The sequence below is a fragment of the Oncorhynchus masou genome, chromosome 15 (assembly GCF_036934945.1).
Source record: "Oncorhynchus masou masou isolate Uvic2021 chromosome 15, UVic_Omas_1.1, whole genome shotgun sequence".
Taxonomy (NCBI): domain Eukaryota; kingdom Metazoa; phylum Chordata; class Actinopteri; order Salmoniformes; family Salmonidae; genus Oncorhynchus; species Oncorhynchus masou.
Genome location: NC_088226.1, coordinates 69856007 through 69873099, shown reverse-complemented (window position 1 = coordinate 69873099; position 17093 = coordinate 69856007). Strand labels below are relative to the sequence as shown.

At 41.7% G+C, this 17093-nt stretch overlaps 1 protein-coding gene across 1 annotated transcript in view; it reads left to right on the top strand.

The window, feature by feature from the left end:
* The first annotated feature begins 7417 nt into the window (after positions 1-7417).
* Positions 7418-17093, top strand: part of LOC135556743 (plakophilin-3-like) — a 57442-nt gene continuing 47766 nt past the window's right edge. Inside the window, exon 1 of the mRNA XM_064990157.1 lies at positions 7418-8054. Within this exon, the coding sequence (XP_064846229.1) occupies positions 7826-8054 (229 nt within the window). The 5' untranslated portion in view covers positions 7418-7825. The remainder of the gene's footprint in view (positions 8055-17093) is intronic.

The window sequence follows — 17093 nt, the reverse complement described above, 5'->3', positions numbered from 1 at the left end:
TACACTAGGTTACCTCCTGCTCCCTAGACCTGCTCTGTTACACTAGGTTACCTCCTGCTCCCTAGACCTGCTCTGTTACACTAGGTTACCTCCTGCCCCCTAGACCTGCTCTGTTACACTAGGTTACCTCCTGCTCCTTAGACCTGCTCTGTTACACTAGGTTACATCCTGCTCTGTTACACTAGGTTACCTCCTTCTCTGTTACAATAGGTTACCTCCTTCTCTGTTACACTAGGTTACCCCCTTCTCTGTTACACTAGGTTACATCCTGCTCTATTACACTAGGTTACCTTCTGATCTATTACACTAGGTTACCTCCTTCTCTGTTACAATAGGTTACCTCCTTCTCTGTTACACTAGGTTACATCCTGCTCTGTTACACTAGGTTACATCCTGCTCTGTTACACTAGGTTACATCCTGCTCTGATACACTAGGTTACATCCTTCTCTGTTACACTAGGTTACATCCTGCTCTGATACACTAGGTTACATCCTTCTCTGTTACACTAGGTTACATCCTTCTCTGTTACACTAGGTTACATCCTGCTCTGTTACACTAGGTTACCTCCTTCTCTGTTACACTAGGTTACATCCTTCTCTGTTACACTAGGTTACATCCTTCTCTGTTACACTAGGTTACATCCTTCTCTGTTACACTAGGTTACATCCTGCTCTGTTACACTAGGTTACCTCCTTCTCTGTTACACTAGGTTACCTCCTGCTCTGTTACACTAGGTTACCTCCTTCTCTGTTACACTAGGTTACCTCCTTCTCTGTTACACTAGGTTACATCCTGCTCTGTTACACTAGGTTACCTCCTGCTCCCTAGACCTGCTCTAAACAAAGGAGATCTAATAGGAACCTTGACTTCCTCTCATTCTTTAGGGAATGGTTGATCACTACCCTGCTCTGACACACACTGGACCTTATTACATGTTGATCCACTTGAACACATTGCGATGAGAAGATACTGGACCTAACAATGAGTTATGAGTAGTGATAGACAGATAATTTCTGTCTACTAAAAGCAACGTAATTTCTCTACAGGAAAGGATCACACACCTGCAGCACTGTTGCACATTGATCAGACAGCCTGACGGCCTGTTGCTATGCTAAGATAAATACGCCAGGCACAACAGAGGTGTGTGAGTCAGCGCTTTAATCACAGAGTAGGCCTGTACTGCACCACACCTTGTTATGCCACACAGGCTCTGATGTCAGACTGTCTACGCTGTGTGATAGGCTCAAATCAATTCAAACTTGGTTTAAAAGTTTATTTGGATCAATATCAGAATATATTACTAAATGGGGAAAAAAGTGATTGAAATTGTAGAAACAAAAGTGTAATCACATATGAAAAACCTATTATTCAACTATTTTTTGTTATTATTCATTTAATTGTTATTATTCATAGCAGTATACTGTAAATTTAAATAATGCTATTTTTTTTAAATGTTATTATAATTATTCATATTCAGTCTTCAGTTCTATTGGTCCATCCACCTGGAAATACACATTAGGGGAGACTGGGGCATGTTGTAACAGGGGACTTTAACTCTGAAACTAAAAAAAAAGGGTTTGTTTAAAACGTCCAGTTAGACAAAGGTTTGCCCTCTTGATTAGAGGTTAGCTATGTTGGTTTCAACAGTCTAGGTTAAAACAGTTTGAGACGAGGACAACTTTTGTGTTTTTCATACCTAAATGTAGAATGTAGAAATCTTGTTTTTTTGTTGTTTTTTTTTATAAATATTTGATCAACAAGGAACCACTAAAAAAATACATAGTATGATACAATAAGGCGATGGTCAACTTAAGTAATGTTGAGTTTGAATGGCTGTGTCAAGCTACTGTATGTTGTCAGGGTAAAAATATTTGTCATGAAAGTCTGACCGGGACTTGTTGTCACACTGTTTTCGGGGCTTGTTGTCACATGTGAAACCTATTGAAGCCTCTGACCCTGCATATCAATTGCATGAAACTGAAGGCTCAAATTGAACTAACATGAAAAATCTCACTCTCTCTCACTGTCTCTCTCTCTCTCTCCCTCTCTCACACACACACACAGACACGTGCATCGCACCGACAGGACAAAACATCTCTCCGGGAAGAAGAAGGGCGGGGATCTATGTTTCATGATTAACGACTCAAGGTGTAATTGTAACAACATACAAGAACTCAAGTCCTTTTGTTCACCTGACCTTGAATTCCTCACAAGCAAATGCCGACCCTATTATCTCCCAAGTGAATTCTGCATGGTTATTGTCACAGCCGTGTATATCTCCCCTCAAGCCGATACCACAATGGCCCTCAAAGAACTTCACTGGACTCTATGCAAACTGGAAACAATATATCTTGAGGCTGTATTTATTGTAGCTGGGGATTTTCAAAAAGAAAATTTGAGAACAGGGCTACCTAAATTCTGTAGCACTCGCACTGGAAAAACACTCGATCACTGCTACTCTAACTTCCGCAATGCATACAAGGCCCTCCCCAGCCATCCTTTCGGCAAATCCAACTACGACTCCATTTTGCTCCTCACGTCCTATACACAGAAACTGAAACAGGAAGTACCCGTGCTAAGGACTATTCAACGCTGGTCTGACCAATCGGAATCCACGCTTCAAGATTGTTTTGATCACGCGGACTGGGATGTGTTCCATGTAGCCTCAGAGAATAATACTGACGTTTACGCTGATTCGGTGAGTAAGGAAGTGTAGTGGCATACTGTGACTATTAAAACCTACCCTAACCAGAAACCGTGGATAGATGACGACATTCGTACAAAACTGAAAGCACGAACCACCGCATTTAACCATGTCAGTATAGAGACAAAGTGGGGTCGCAATTAGACAGCTCAGACACGAGACGTATGTGGCAGGGTCTACAGACAATCACAGATTACAAAGGGAAAACCAGCCAAGTCACGGACACCAACGTCTTGCTTCCAGACAAACTAAACACCTTCTTTGCCCGCTTTGAGGATAACACAGTGCCACCGACGAAGCCCGCTACAAAGGACTGTGGGCTCTCCTTCTACATGGCCGACGTGTGTAAGACTTTTAAACCCTCATAAGGCTGCTGGCCCAGACGGGATCCATAGCTACGTCCTCAGAGCGCAGACCAGCTGGCTGGTGTGTTTATGGACATATTCAATCTCTCTCTATCCCACTCTGCTGTCCCCACATGCTTCAAGATGGCCACCATTGTTCCTGTTCCCAAGAAGGCAACTGAACTAAATGACTACCACCCCGTAGCACTCACTTCTGTTATCATGATGTTTTTTTATTTGACCTTTATTTAACTAGGCAAGTCAGTTAAGAACAAATTCTAATTTTCAATGACAGCCTCGGAACAGTGGGTTAACTGCCTGTTCAGGGGCAGAACGACAGATTTGTACCTTGTTGGCTTGGGGTTTTGAACTTGCAACCTTGCGGTTACTATTCCAATGCTCTAACCACTGAACAGGCAGTTAACCTACTGTTCCTAGGCCGTCATTGAAAATAAGAATTTGTTCTTAACTGACTTGCCTAATTAAATAAAGGTAAAAAAAAAAAACCTGCACTGTGCAATTGGGTCCTGGACTTCCTGACGGGCAGCCCCCCAGGTAGTGAAGGTAGGAAACAACATCTCCACTTCGCTGATCCTCAACACTGGGGCCCCACAAGGGTGTGCTCAGCCCCCTCCTGTACTCCCTGTTCACCCATGATTGCGTGGCCATGCACACCTCCAACTCAATCATCAAGTTTACAGACGACACAACAACGAGACAGCCTACAGGGAGGAGGTGACTCAGAGTGTGGTGTCAGGAAAACATCCTCTCACATCAACAAAACAAAGGAGATGATTGTGGACTTCAGGAAACAGCATAGGGAGCATCCCCTTATCCACATCGACGGGACAGCAGCGGACAAATTGAAAAGGTCCATCCACACAGACAGTGTGGTGAAACCCTCACCAACTTTTACAGATGCACGATTGAGAGAATCCAGTCGGGCTGTATCACCACCTGGTAAGGCAACTGCACTGCCCTCAACGGCAAGGCTGTCCAGAAGGTAGTGCAGTCTGCACAACGCATTACCAGGGGCAAACTACCTGCCCTCCAAGGACACCCTACAGCACCCAATGTCACAGAAAGGCCAAAAATATCATCAAGGAAAACAACCACCCAAGCCACTGCATGTTCACCCCGCTATCATCCAGAAGGCGAGATCAGTACAGGTGCATCAATGCTGGGACCGAGAGATTGAAAAACAGCTTCTATCTCAAGGCCATCAGACTGTTAAAGAGCCATCACTAGCACAGAGAGGCTGCTGCCTACATACACACTTGAAATCTGCCCACTTTAATACATTAATCACTAGTCATTTTAATAATGCCACTTTAATAATGTTTACATATCTTGCATTACTCATCTCATCTGGAATTTTCCAAGCAGTTTAAAGGCACAGTCAACTTAGTGTATGTAAACTTCTGACCCACTGGAATTGTGATACAGTGAATTTTAAGTGACATAATCTGTATTTTATACCATCTACTGCATCTTAGCCTATGCCGTTCTGTCATTGCTCATCCATATATTTATATGTATATATTCTTATTCCATTCTTTTACTTAGATTTTTGTGTATTAAGGAGTTATTGTGGAATTGTTAGATATTGTTGCACTGTTGGGAACTAGGATCACAAGCATTTCGCTACACTCGCAATAACATCTGATAACCATGTGTATGTGACCAATAAAATATGATTTGATTTGACACACACACACAGACACACACACACTGACACACACACAGACACACACACAGCTTTTTAAATGATAAATGTTTTGTCAAACAAAATATTTTATTCTAATATGTTGTAATAAAGAAACGTGTTCAGTTCATTTATAAGGACAAACCCTAATAAAGTGTATTTATCTCCAATAAGCAGAGAAATTAGATATACTTGCAATAATCTAGTTATTATTATTTTCAGAATATTCTTACTTCAAATAGTATCAGGTGATAAGCACAATGCTTTCGACACTAACAGCACATGTACCATTGTTACATCTGGTCCCATACTGTGTGATAACTTGCCCAGCTACGGGGCAAGATGTCACAACTGATCAGAGTGTACTCTACCAATAATAACTTAAAAATGACAATGTGTAACTTTTTTGGGGGGGGGGTGAATCTGAAAAAAAAAGTCACGTAGAAATGTGTGTTATAGATCTGTCATTCCACTTGAACGCAAGTCTAAGAAGCGGTAGATCAGTTCTATGTGTGCTATTTCTATGCTTCCTGTTCTTGTTCACTATGGCCTATTTATTGCCTTTACCTCCTCATGCCATTTGCACACACTGTACATAGACTTTCTTTTTATCTTCTTCTATTGTGTTATTGACTGTATGTTTTGTTTATTCCATGTGTAACTCTGTGTTGTTGCTTGTGTCTCACTGCTTTGCTTTATCTTGGCCAGGTCACAGTTGTAAATGAGAACTCATTCTCAACTAGCCTAGCTGGTTTAAATAAAGGTGAAATAAATATAAATAAAAGATGGTACAATGATTCTCTATACTATACTAGCTTATTGTGTCACATAAACTGAAATTAGGCAAACTATTACAGTTTTAGCAACCAGGACATGGTGGCGGAGCAATTTCTGCATAGTGCAACTTTAATTTATGTTATAAAAGATGTAAAAGTAACTTTTTCTAATCAAATCAAAATGTATTTGTCACATGCACCCAATACAACAATAGTAGACATTACAGTGAAATGCTTACTTTAATCTATTCATCAATACCAATGCTGAGAAATTTACACTTAAGTGGTTAAGTGCGACAACATGCGCCGGTCTACATTCAGAGTACCTTCACACAGTAATAATTCTATATTAATTTGATTTTGGTAGTAGGTAGATTATGCAATAGTCATGTAAACACATTACTCTTCTTATCTTAATTGGTATAAAGTCAAAATCGAAGTAAGCATTTCACGGTTTAAAAACACCTGGTTTTCCAAGCAATCTTTCGAATTATTAGGATATATAAATGCCGACGCTGGGCCAATTGTGCTCCACCTTATGGGACTCCCGATCACGACCGGTTGTGATACAGCCCGGAACCGAACCAGGGTCTCTAGTGACTCTAGCACTGAGATGCGGTGCCTTAGACTGCTGCGCGAGTGAAGTTCGTAACAAATTCTTACACACTTTATATGAAATCAGAATCAAATATGCTTCCCAAAAATAACATCGCAGCAGGGCTTAAGGTGAGCCTGCCGGAACAGGATTCGACACCTCTCCGATCAAAGTTAATTCGAGTTGCCTCTTTGTTAATTGTCCTGCCCCACGGCCTGATATTCTAAGAGTTGATTCGGGTTGGGTCGGCCAGTGTTTGTGGTTTGCGTAACATTGTAACCTTTGTTTGAGACTAATGCGTGCCCATAGCTGTGTGAGTAGCGCGCCTGTATTTCTCACAGAACTAGAATGAGATTCACTTTGTATGATCTGCCTCCCTCGCTCTGCTCTGATATACATGATCCTACAACTCTCCTATTTTCAGCGTTGCACTTCCTCATTTATTTGTTTATAGAATCATAGACGCGCTGAGGGTTTTGGAAAAGGGATCTGGAATTGAAATATAGTTGCCTTAAGTTAGCTATTGAATAACTGATGTTCAGAAATAAATTAAATTATTCAGAATGTCCTACTACACCATGCAAATGCCCGTCATTTTGCCACAGAGGATCAACAGTTTATTTAATTGCTGTGGATTGTGCGTAACCCAATAACATGGCATGGCCTACAGTCGGGGACGCGCGGCAAATCTGTCAGTGAACAAGCATGCGGTCAAAACAAGCCTTTTGCAATATGTCAAATACAATCGAGGGAAAACACCGGTTGGAAACCAAATGGCTACTTCTGAAAAAAAAGAATGCTAATCTGTCTGCTACCAAAAATATTTAATCAACTTCCAAATATTGTTTAAAATCGCGTCGGCCATCGCCGGTGAGTGAGATGCGCATCATTGAGGTGAGTCAGTGAAACTGGAATGCATGTTTATAATTTCCTCTTCATATTGTAGCCTACAATGTGTCTCCAAACACCTAGCCCTGGGTTATTGATAGATTCAAGGTCGTTTTTATTGCTCTCAGATTCTCAGTTTGTCAGTGTCAAAGTAGTCATTTCGATCATTTGTGCGGCATTAAAGAAAAATTAAGTCTCCAGTCGTGTAAAATCATGTAAAATTGCATGAAATATGTTGTTGTTGTTTTTCTCAGGATGTCCGGTACCTCAGTGCTTCCCAGGTCACCCCCCTGTCCCGCTAACTGTTAGTTCCGGCACCTCCCGATTTACAAATAAAGCACATGACCAGTGTGCTAGAAAGTTTCTTTTGATTGGCGATGTTCTTCTGCATTGATCAGAGTGCCATCATGTAGCCTTTTTCAGATGTGTCCATGTAAACAGAATGATTAGGGGAATTGTTCTTCTTAGCAAAGCGATAACTACTATATGAATCTAACTATCCACAATAATCGCATTATTGTGGGCATGTAACCGTACTCAATGAGAGAGTTTATTTTCCTGTGCCAGGTAGCCTACTCTCCCTCACAGACTCCACCCCGTTGTTATTTCAGCATATACTGTATAGTTCATTACCGAGGGAGCAGTCGTAAGAAAAGTATCTCACACAGGAACGAGCAACTCAACACCGAATACCGACTTTACCGATGACCAAATTAATTATTTCCAGATCAGAAATTGTTTAGAAGAGAAACACACATTGCGCTCTCGGTTGGAATCCTTGGAACTTTTAAATTGCCTTCTGAGTTTCGACAATGAGTTTCGGGGCTCAAGATCATGTCTTTCTGTCTGCTTTGCAGCCCAATACCGCCGTCAGTACTTACGCGGTCCCGTCCGAGATCCAGCTCGAGGGGAAAGGGGGCAACCTGTCGGATGAGATGACCCGGGCCAAGCGGGTCCAGCAGCAGGTTGCTATGCGGCTCGCCGAGAAAACCTCGACGCTTTCACGACAGAACGGCTCAGCCACACACTATACCTCCTCAGGTAGGACCTAGCCTCCTATGGCGACATGGTACTCAAAATGTACCGTATACCGTAGACTACTTACTACATTGCCGCGCTCAGAGACAATTTACTGACTTGATTTGATACATAAGCAAACTATTGACAGTGCTCAATCCATCTGAAGCAACTGTCGGTAGAGCTGCATTGCAATGTGATGCATTTGCCTCATGGCACAACAAACTGCTTAATACTGTTATATAAATATACCTTTCTTTCTTCAAACATGTATACAACATTGTGTAAAATGATCATAAAGTCTACAAATGTTGAATTACCCACAATCCTCTAAAAACAGGCATGCTGCAAGTTATTGCAATAACTTAAAATATTATTTAAAATAAAAACTATTATTTAAAATACTTCGATTTTGAGCAACATACAGGAGTTGGATTTATTCTTAACTCTGTTTGGTTAAATTAACAAATCATGTAAACAACTTGCATGAATTCTTACTAATTATATAATTTTTTATTCAATTAATTTGAGTCATTTAGCAGATGATGTTATCCAGAGAAACTTAGAGTAGTGAATGTCTACATTCTCTTACTTATTTCCCCCATACTGGTCCCTCTGGGAATCAAACCCACAAGCACAATGCTCTACCACCTGAGCTACACGGGACCACTCTAGATTAATTGTTTAGTGTTGTATACAGTGTATAAAAACTACATGATCCAGTTCTGCCACTCATCTCTCTCTCCCTCTCTTCTCTCTCCCATTCTCCACCTCCCTTTCTCTCTCCCCCTCTCTCTCCACTCCCTTTCTCTCTCCCCCTCTCTCTCCACTCCCTTTCTCTCTCTCTCCCCCCTCGCTCCATCTCTCTCCCCTTTCTCCCTTTCTTCTCTCCCCCTCTCCCTCTCCCCCCTCTCTCCATCTCTCTCCCCTCTCTCCATTTCTCACCCCTCTCTCCATCTCTCTCCCCTCCCTTTCTCTCTCTCCCTCCCCTCTCTCCACCGGCTACCTCAGTCTTTGTATAGGTCTGTATAGAATATAATAAAATAAACTTTATTTTTTGTTTTGGGTTATAGCAATGCTTTACCATGAAGTTTTTATACAATTGAATCTTTAGCTGACAGGCTCAAACAAGCATGGCTTTCATAGATCGGTTAGTTGACAATGTCACGAAGCGCAAAGCGCGCGCTTGGACGGGGTAGACGGTCTGTGTGTTGTTGTTGTGATTCTGAACGGCCAGATAGCTAGCAACAATGACAAGAAGCGCGAAGCGCGCGCTTCGACGGGGTAGACGGTCTGTGTGTTGTTGTTGTGATTCTGAATGGCCAGATAGCTAGCAACAATGACAAGAAGCGCGCGCTTCGACGGGGTAGACGGTCTGTGTGTTTGATGTTGTGATTCTGAATGGCCAGATAGCTAGCAACAATGACAAGAAGCGCGAAGCGCGCGCTTCGACGGGGTTGACGGTCTGTGTGTTGTTGTTGTGATTCTGAATGGCCAGATAGTTAGCAACAATGACAAGAAGCTGCCATGTGGGGAATCGTAAGTGGCTGGTTTCAGCTAGTTTTATCTTGTTCTTGATACCATGTCTTGTTTTGATGTTTTGACTGTTCTCACGTCTTTGCAACCATGGCAACCATAAAATAGCCAGCTAACCATCAACTGTAGCAATGTATTTGAGTGACAACAAGTGCTCATCGTCCAAATGTATTTATGTATTCAATAAACATTTGAGACTAAATATAGTTGACATGTTGTCAACAATCTAAGCCAAACCCGTCGTGTTTTCACACACAAGTCGGCTTTGTTGCTAAACAAACAACCCATCTATAAAATGACCTCACTGCCAGGAGAAAGAGAGAGTGAGGAACTGTCGCCAAGGACTAGGTCGAAAGAAAAAGCTTCAGTGAAACAAGGCCTTGAGTGAGATTGAGATCCAGAACATTGGGTTACAGGTGTTACTCAGGCTGAGTCTGCTCTAAGATGACCTATGAACTCACAGCTACCCCGAAACAATGAGGACTAGGGTGAAAATAAAGCGCTTCAGTCAGACCTGGTTCAATCAGACTTGGTTCAGTGAGACTTGGTTCAGTGAGACTTGGTTCAGTGAGACTTGGTTCAGTAAGACTTGGTTCAGTGAGACTTGGTTCAGTGAGACTTGGTTTAGTCAGACTTGGTTCAGTGAGATTGAGTTACAGGTCTGTCTTAGTCCGCTTTAGAGAGGAGAGGGTTTAATGTATATGTAGTTAATGAGAGGTGGAGAGACCAGGTTTCTGTGATTCTTGTCTGCCCAGTCTTGTCAGGGAAATTACATATCAATGGTCTTTCTCTCTGTCAACACAAAGCAGGCTGGGTGTCTAAGTGGTCTTGTTATGTAAGCTCTCTGGGACTGTCAAGGATTAGCTAAACTGTGGTACTCCCTGGATTTTAAGTTAAAAGTTTCCTAATGTCTTCAGAGTTATCCCAGGTGTTAAATGATGGTGTTCAGTAGTCAGTGACAGTGTTAGTCCCAGGCTGCTACCAGGAGAGACTGAAAATTATTTAGATGTCGACAAAGACTCATTAACCATAGGCTCCTGAGTGGTGCAGCATTTTAGTGCAAGAGGTGTCACTACAGTCCCTGGTTTGAATCCAGGCTGTATCACATCTGGCTGTGATTGGGAGTCCCATAGGGCGGTGTTACAATTGACCCAACGTTGGCTGGGGTAGGCCGTCATTGTAAATTTAGAATTTGTTCTTAACTTACTTGCCTAGTTAAATAAAGGTTAAATACATTTGTTTTTAAAAATGTGGACTTGTTAATCCGTTTAGAACAAGCAGAATAAAGCCGCTAATTTTCAAGCAAGCACCACTACTGAGGTTACAGACCTTTTTCAGGACTGTGTTCCCCGATATAATGTAACCAGTTGATATTACGGTTTAAATCAATTGTTCTTGCTTTTTTTATTGACTTTAATATACATGTGGCAATTTAGCAACTATGATTTGTTATCTATAATGGTTATGAGAAATTATACATTATTGTGCACTTTTGACAAAGGCCTATAGATGAAGGTGCACGTATATATTTTTCCAATGCAGGCCTTATGTTATAATTTTTAAAATATTTTTTTCCATTTTGAGTACTCGATTATTCAACCAAAAAAATATGTGAGTGCTCGAACAGTTTAAAAATGTCAAAGGCCCATACCTGATGTTGACTCACTGATCCAAACCTCGCATGAGGATAGGATAAGGATAAGTAATCCTTCTCACCCCCCCCCCCCTCCCCCTTAATGATTTAGATGCACTATTGTAAAGTGGCTGTTCCACTGGATGTCAGAAGGTGAATTCACCAATTTGTAAGTCGCTCTGGATAAGAGCGTCTGCTAAATGACTTAAATGTAAATGTAATGAGGTTTACGGTACATTGCCTTCAGAAAGTATTCACCCCCCCCCCCCACACACTGTTGTGTTACAGCCTGAATTTAAAATGGATTTAATGTAGATGTTGTGTCACTGATCTACACACAAATACCCCATAATGGCAAAGTGGAATTATGTTTTTAGAAATGTTTACAAATTAATTAAAAATGAAAAGCTGAAATGTCAATAATTTATTGACTTGTTAATTGTTTACTCCATGTGTAACTCTGTGTTGTCTGTTCACACTGCTATGCTTTATCTTGGCCAGGTCGCAGTTGCCAATGAGAACTTGTTCTCAACTAGCCTACCTGGTTAAATAAAGGTGAAATAAAAAATATAAAAAAATAAAAAAATAAGTCAATAAGTATTCAACCCCTTTATTATGACAAAGCCGAAATACGTTCAGGAGTCAAATTCCGTTTAACAAGTCACATAATAAATTGCATGGATTCTCTCTATGTGAAATAATAATAATAATGTTTAACATTATTTTTAAATGACTACCTCATCTCTGTACGCCAGCAGTGAATTTCAACCACAAAGACCAGGGAGGTTTTCCAATGCCTTGCAAAGAAGGACAGTTATTGATAGATGGGTAAAGATTTTTTTTAAAGCAGACATTGAATGTCCGTTTGAGCATGGTGAAGTTATTAATTACACTTTGGATGGCACATCAATACACCCAGTCACTACAAAGGTGTCCTTCCTAACTCAGTTGCCGGAGAGGAAGGAAATCGCTCAGGGATTTCACCATGAGGCCAATGGTGATTTTAAAACATTTACAGTTTAATGGCTGTGATCGTAGAAAACTGAGGATGGATCAACAACGTTGTACGTGCTCTACAATACTGACATGAATAACAGAGTGAAAAGGAGGAAGCCTCTACAGAATAAAAATATTCCAAAACATGCATCCTGTTTGCAATAAGGCACTAAAGTAATACTGCAAAACAAAATGTCTAAATTAACTTTATGTCCTGAATACAAGGCATTATGTTTGGGGTAAAGCCAACACAACACTTCACTGAGTACCACTCTACATATTATTAAGCATGGTGGTGGCTGCATCATGTTATGGGGATGCTTGTCATTGGCAAGAACTAGGGAGGTTTTTTTTAGGATAAGAAAAAATTGAATAGAGCTAAGCACAGGCAAAAATCCTGGAGGAAAACCTGGTTTAATCTGCTTTCCAACAGATACTGGGAGACAAATTCATCTTTCAGCAGGACAATAACCTAAAGCACAAGACCAAATATACACTGGAGTTACTTACCAAGATGACATTGAATGTTCATGGGTGGCCTAGTTACAGTTTTGACTTAAATTGGCTTGAAGATCTATGGCAAGACTTGAAGAATTTAAGAAAGAATAATGTGCAAATATTGTACAATCCAGGTGTGCAAAGCTCTTAGATACTTACACAGAAAAACTCACAGCTGTAATCGCTGACAAAGGTGAATCTAACATGTATTGAGGGATGTGAATACTTATGTAAATTAGTTATTTCTGTTTAATTTTCAATACATTTGCAAAACATTTCTAAAAACATGTTTTCATTTGGTCAGTATGGTGTATTGTGTGAGTGTAGATGGGTGAGGAAAAAAAATATATTTAATAAATGTTGAATTCAGGCTGTAACACAACAATTGTTGAATAAGTCAAGGGGTGTATTCTCTAGGCAACCAGAGACACATACCTGAGAGGAACAGTACAACATGTCTTCTTCTATCTAGGTCAACTGAGTGCAAACTGAACAAACAAACAGAGTATGTCTCCCAATTCATGTTTAAAGCGGGACTACGTTGAAATAGATAAAAGGGTTGCACTTAAACAAATTGCTAACTACACTAACTACAGTGGTAGGCCGGTGCCGTTTAGGATGAGGGAGAAACAATAGTTGTTTATGAGCGTGGCCTTATTGCTATTACAGCATATTGGATGACTCTCATTCATCTTCCATTCATCCAGCTCTATAAGCTCTCTATGTCAGAAGGTGAATTCACCAATTTGTAAGTCGCTCTGGATAAGAGCGTCTGCTAAATGACTTAAATGTAAATGTAAATGTAATGTAAATGAGTCACTGGCAGGGATTTCAGAACAAATACAATGTACACTTTTCACACTGTGAATGCAGTTATGCATGTGCTAGTAGAAAAACACACAGACAATACTAGAGCATGGATAAAACATCCACAGATGAAATCTTCCTGAGGGGATTGCACCTTTAATTCAAATTCCGCTTTACGTGAGTGACTAACTATTACTCTGCAGGGAGAAATGTAATGGCTGTACATAGAGGATGCAAATAAACATACCATAATACATACTTATTTGTAACATATTGATCAATACTACGAAATATCGTGATGTATTGATAACATTATTAACAGATGACTAACGTATCATTGATTTGGATTAAGAACACAATGAACATTGATTTCTTCAATTCACGTTGGTAAGCCTGTGGGCCCAGACAGCAGCCTGATCTCTGGAAATAGACTCCCAATTTCAGATGTTTGAAAAGGACGTGGATATATATCTTTATCCAATGAATTAAATGAATCAAATGAATTAAATGAATCAAATGAATTAAATGTTTGGCCGACACTGGGTGTGAATTCATGATGCTGTGGGAGTGGGAGCACATTGCTTAGGTCACTGCACCACCACAGTTTATAATGCAGTAGCACGCCATGAGAATACTCGATGATATTTGATGGTAAGAGTGCATTGTATTTCATTATTTTGTTTGTTTTAAGCCTTACCCTAGTGGTTAGAGCGTTGGACTAGTAACCACAAAGGTTGCACGATCAAACCCCCGAGCTGACAGGGTATAAAGTCTGTCGTTCTGCCCCGGAACAAGGCAGTTAACCCACTGTTCCCCCGAACAAGGCAGTTAACCCACTGTTCGCCCGAACAAGGCAGTTAACCCACTGTTCCCCCGAATAAGGCAGTTAACCCCACTGTTCCCCGGAACAAGGCAGTTAACCCCACTGTTCCCCTGAACAAGGCAGTTAACCCACTGTTCCTCGACAGTCATTGAAAATAAGACTTTGTTCTTAACTGACTTTCCTACTTAAATAAAGGTTAAAAAAACTAAACAAAAAACAGCCCTAAGCTTAACCATGCTGAATGAATGCCTAAACTGTTCATTTTTAAGTTTACCTTCTAACCACTCGGAATGAATGCCTAAACTGTTCATTTTTAAGTTTACCTTCTAACCACTCGGAATGAATGCCTAAACTGTTCATTTTTAAGTTTACCTTCTAACCACTCGGAATGAATGCCTAAACTGTTCATTTTTAAGTTTACCTTCTAACCACTCGGAATTAATGTGGCAAAAAACATTGCAGTTCGTCCATACTAACTATGTTGAATTTAGAAGGGAACCTTTGAGATCTTGTTGTAGACAGACCAGGAAAAGGTGCCTGTTGAGTGACAGGTAGTGTTTGCATGTTGTCAGCAGGGTTAGGCCCAAATCCTTGGGGTGCTGTCTCTTTAATCTTTCTCTCTCATTTTCTCGGCTCTCACTCTTTCCCTCTCGCTTTCTGGCCTCATTCTCCACCAACCAGTTTGTTGCCTGCTCCCTGAGGCTTTGACTTTGCCAAGTATGAAGCTCACACACCCCTCCCTCCAGCCTACCTGCCTGGGAACACACAAACGCGTGCACACACACACACACACACACACACACACCCACAAGTACAGTCTTGTTGTCTTTAACTTTGTACTCTAAAATCAAATCATATCAAATTGAATGAGTCACCGAATACAAGAGGTGTAGATATTACAGTGAAATGCTGACTTACGAGCCCCGAACCAACAATGCAGTTTAAATACAAATAAGAATAAGAAATAAAAGGAACAAGTAATTAAAGAGCAGCAGTAAAATAACAATAGCAAGGTTATATACAGGGGGGGGGGGGGTACCGGTACAGAGTCAATGTGCGGGGGCACCGCTTAGTCGAGGTAATATGTACATGTAGGTAGAGTTATTAAAGTGACTATGCATAGATGATAACAACAGAGAGTAGCAGTAGCGAAAAGAGGGGGGGGGGGCAATGCAAATAGTCTGGGTAGCCATTTGATTAGGTGTTCAGGAGTCTTATGGCTTGGGGGTAGAAGATGTTTATAGATGCCTCTTGGACCTAGACTTGGCACTCTGGTACAGCTTGCCGTGCGGTAGCAGAGAGAACAGTCTATGACTAGGGTGGCTGGAGTCTTTGACAATTTTTAGGGCCTTCCTCTGACACCGCCTGGTATAGAGGTCCTGGATGGCAGGAAGCTTGGCCCCAGTGATGTACTGGGCCGTACGCACTACCCTCTGTAGTGCCTTGCGGTCGGAGGCCGAGCAGTTGCCATACCAGGCAGTGATGCAACCATGGCAACCACCATGCTCTTGATGGTGCAGCTGTAGAACCTTTTGAGGATCTGAGGAACCATGCCAAATCTTTTCAGTCTCCTGAGGGGGAATAGGCTTTGTCGCACCCTCTTCACGACTGTCTTGGTGTGTTTGGACCATGATGGTTTGTTGGTGATGTGGACACCAAGGAAATTGAAGCTCTCAACCTGCTCCACTACAGCCCCGTCGATGAGAATGGGGGCGTGCTCGGTCCTCCTTTTCCTATAGTCCACAATCATCTCCTTTGTCTTACTCACGTTGAGGGAGAGGTTGTCCTGGCACCACACGGCCAGGTCTCTGACCTCCTCCCCATAGGCTGTCTCGTCGTTGTCGGTGATCAGGCCGACACTGTTGTGTCATCGGTAAACTTAATGACAGTTTTGAAGTCGTGCCTGGCCATGCAGTCATGAGTGAACATGGGGTACAGGAGGGGACTGAGCACGCACCCCTTAGGGGCCCCTGTGTTGAGGATCAGCGTGGCGGATGTGTTGTTACCTATCCTTACCATTTGGGGGGCGGCCCGTCAGGAAGTCCAGGATCCAGTTGCAGAGGGAGGTGTTTAGTCCCAGGGTCCTTAGCTTAGTTATGAGCTTTGAGGGCACTATGGTGTTGAACGCTGAGCTGTAGTCAATGAATAACATTCACACACAGGTGTTTCTTTTGTGCCGGTGGGAAAGGGCAGTGTGGAGAGCAATAGAGATTTCATCATCTGTGGATCTGTTGGGGCTGTATGCAAATTTGAGTAGGTCTATGGTTTCTGTGATAATGGTGTTGATGTGAGCCATGACCAGCCTTTCAAAGCACTTCATAGCTACAGATGTGAGTGCTACGGGTCGGTAGTCATTTAGGCAGGTTACCTTAGTGTTCTTTGGGCACAGGGACTATGGTGGTCTGCTTAAAACACGTTGGTATTACAGACTCGGACAGGGAGAGGTTGAACATGTCAGTGAAGACCAACAGTAGCAGTTTGCGTCCCTGTAATCCGTCCGGCCCTGCGGCCTTGTGTATGTTGATCTGTTTTAAGGTTTTACTCACATCGGCTGCGGAGAGTGTGATCACACAGTCGTAGAGAGAGAGAGAGACTTCCTATTAACTTCCTCTGTAGAGAGAGAGAGACTTCCTATTAACTTCCTCTGTAGAGTGAGAGAGACTTCCTATTAACTTCCAGTGTAGAGAGAGAGAGACTTCCTATTAACTTCCAGTGTAGAGAGAGAGAGACTTCCTATTAACTTCCTGTGTAGAGAGAGAGAGACTTCCTA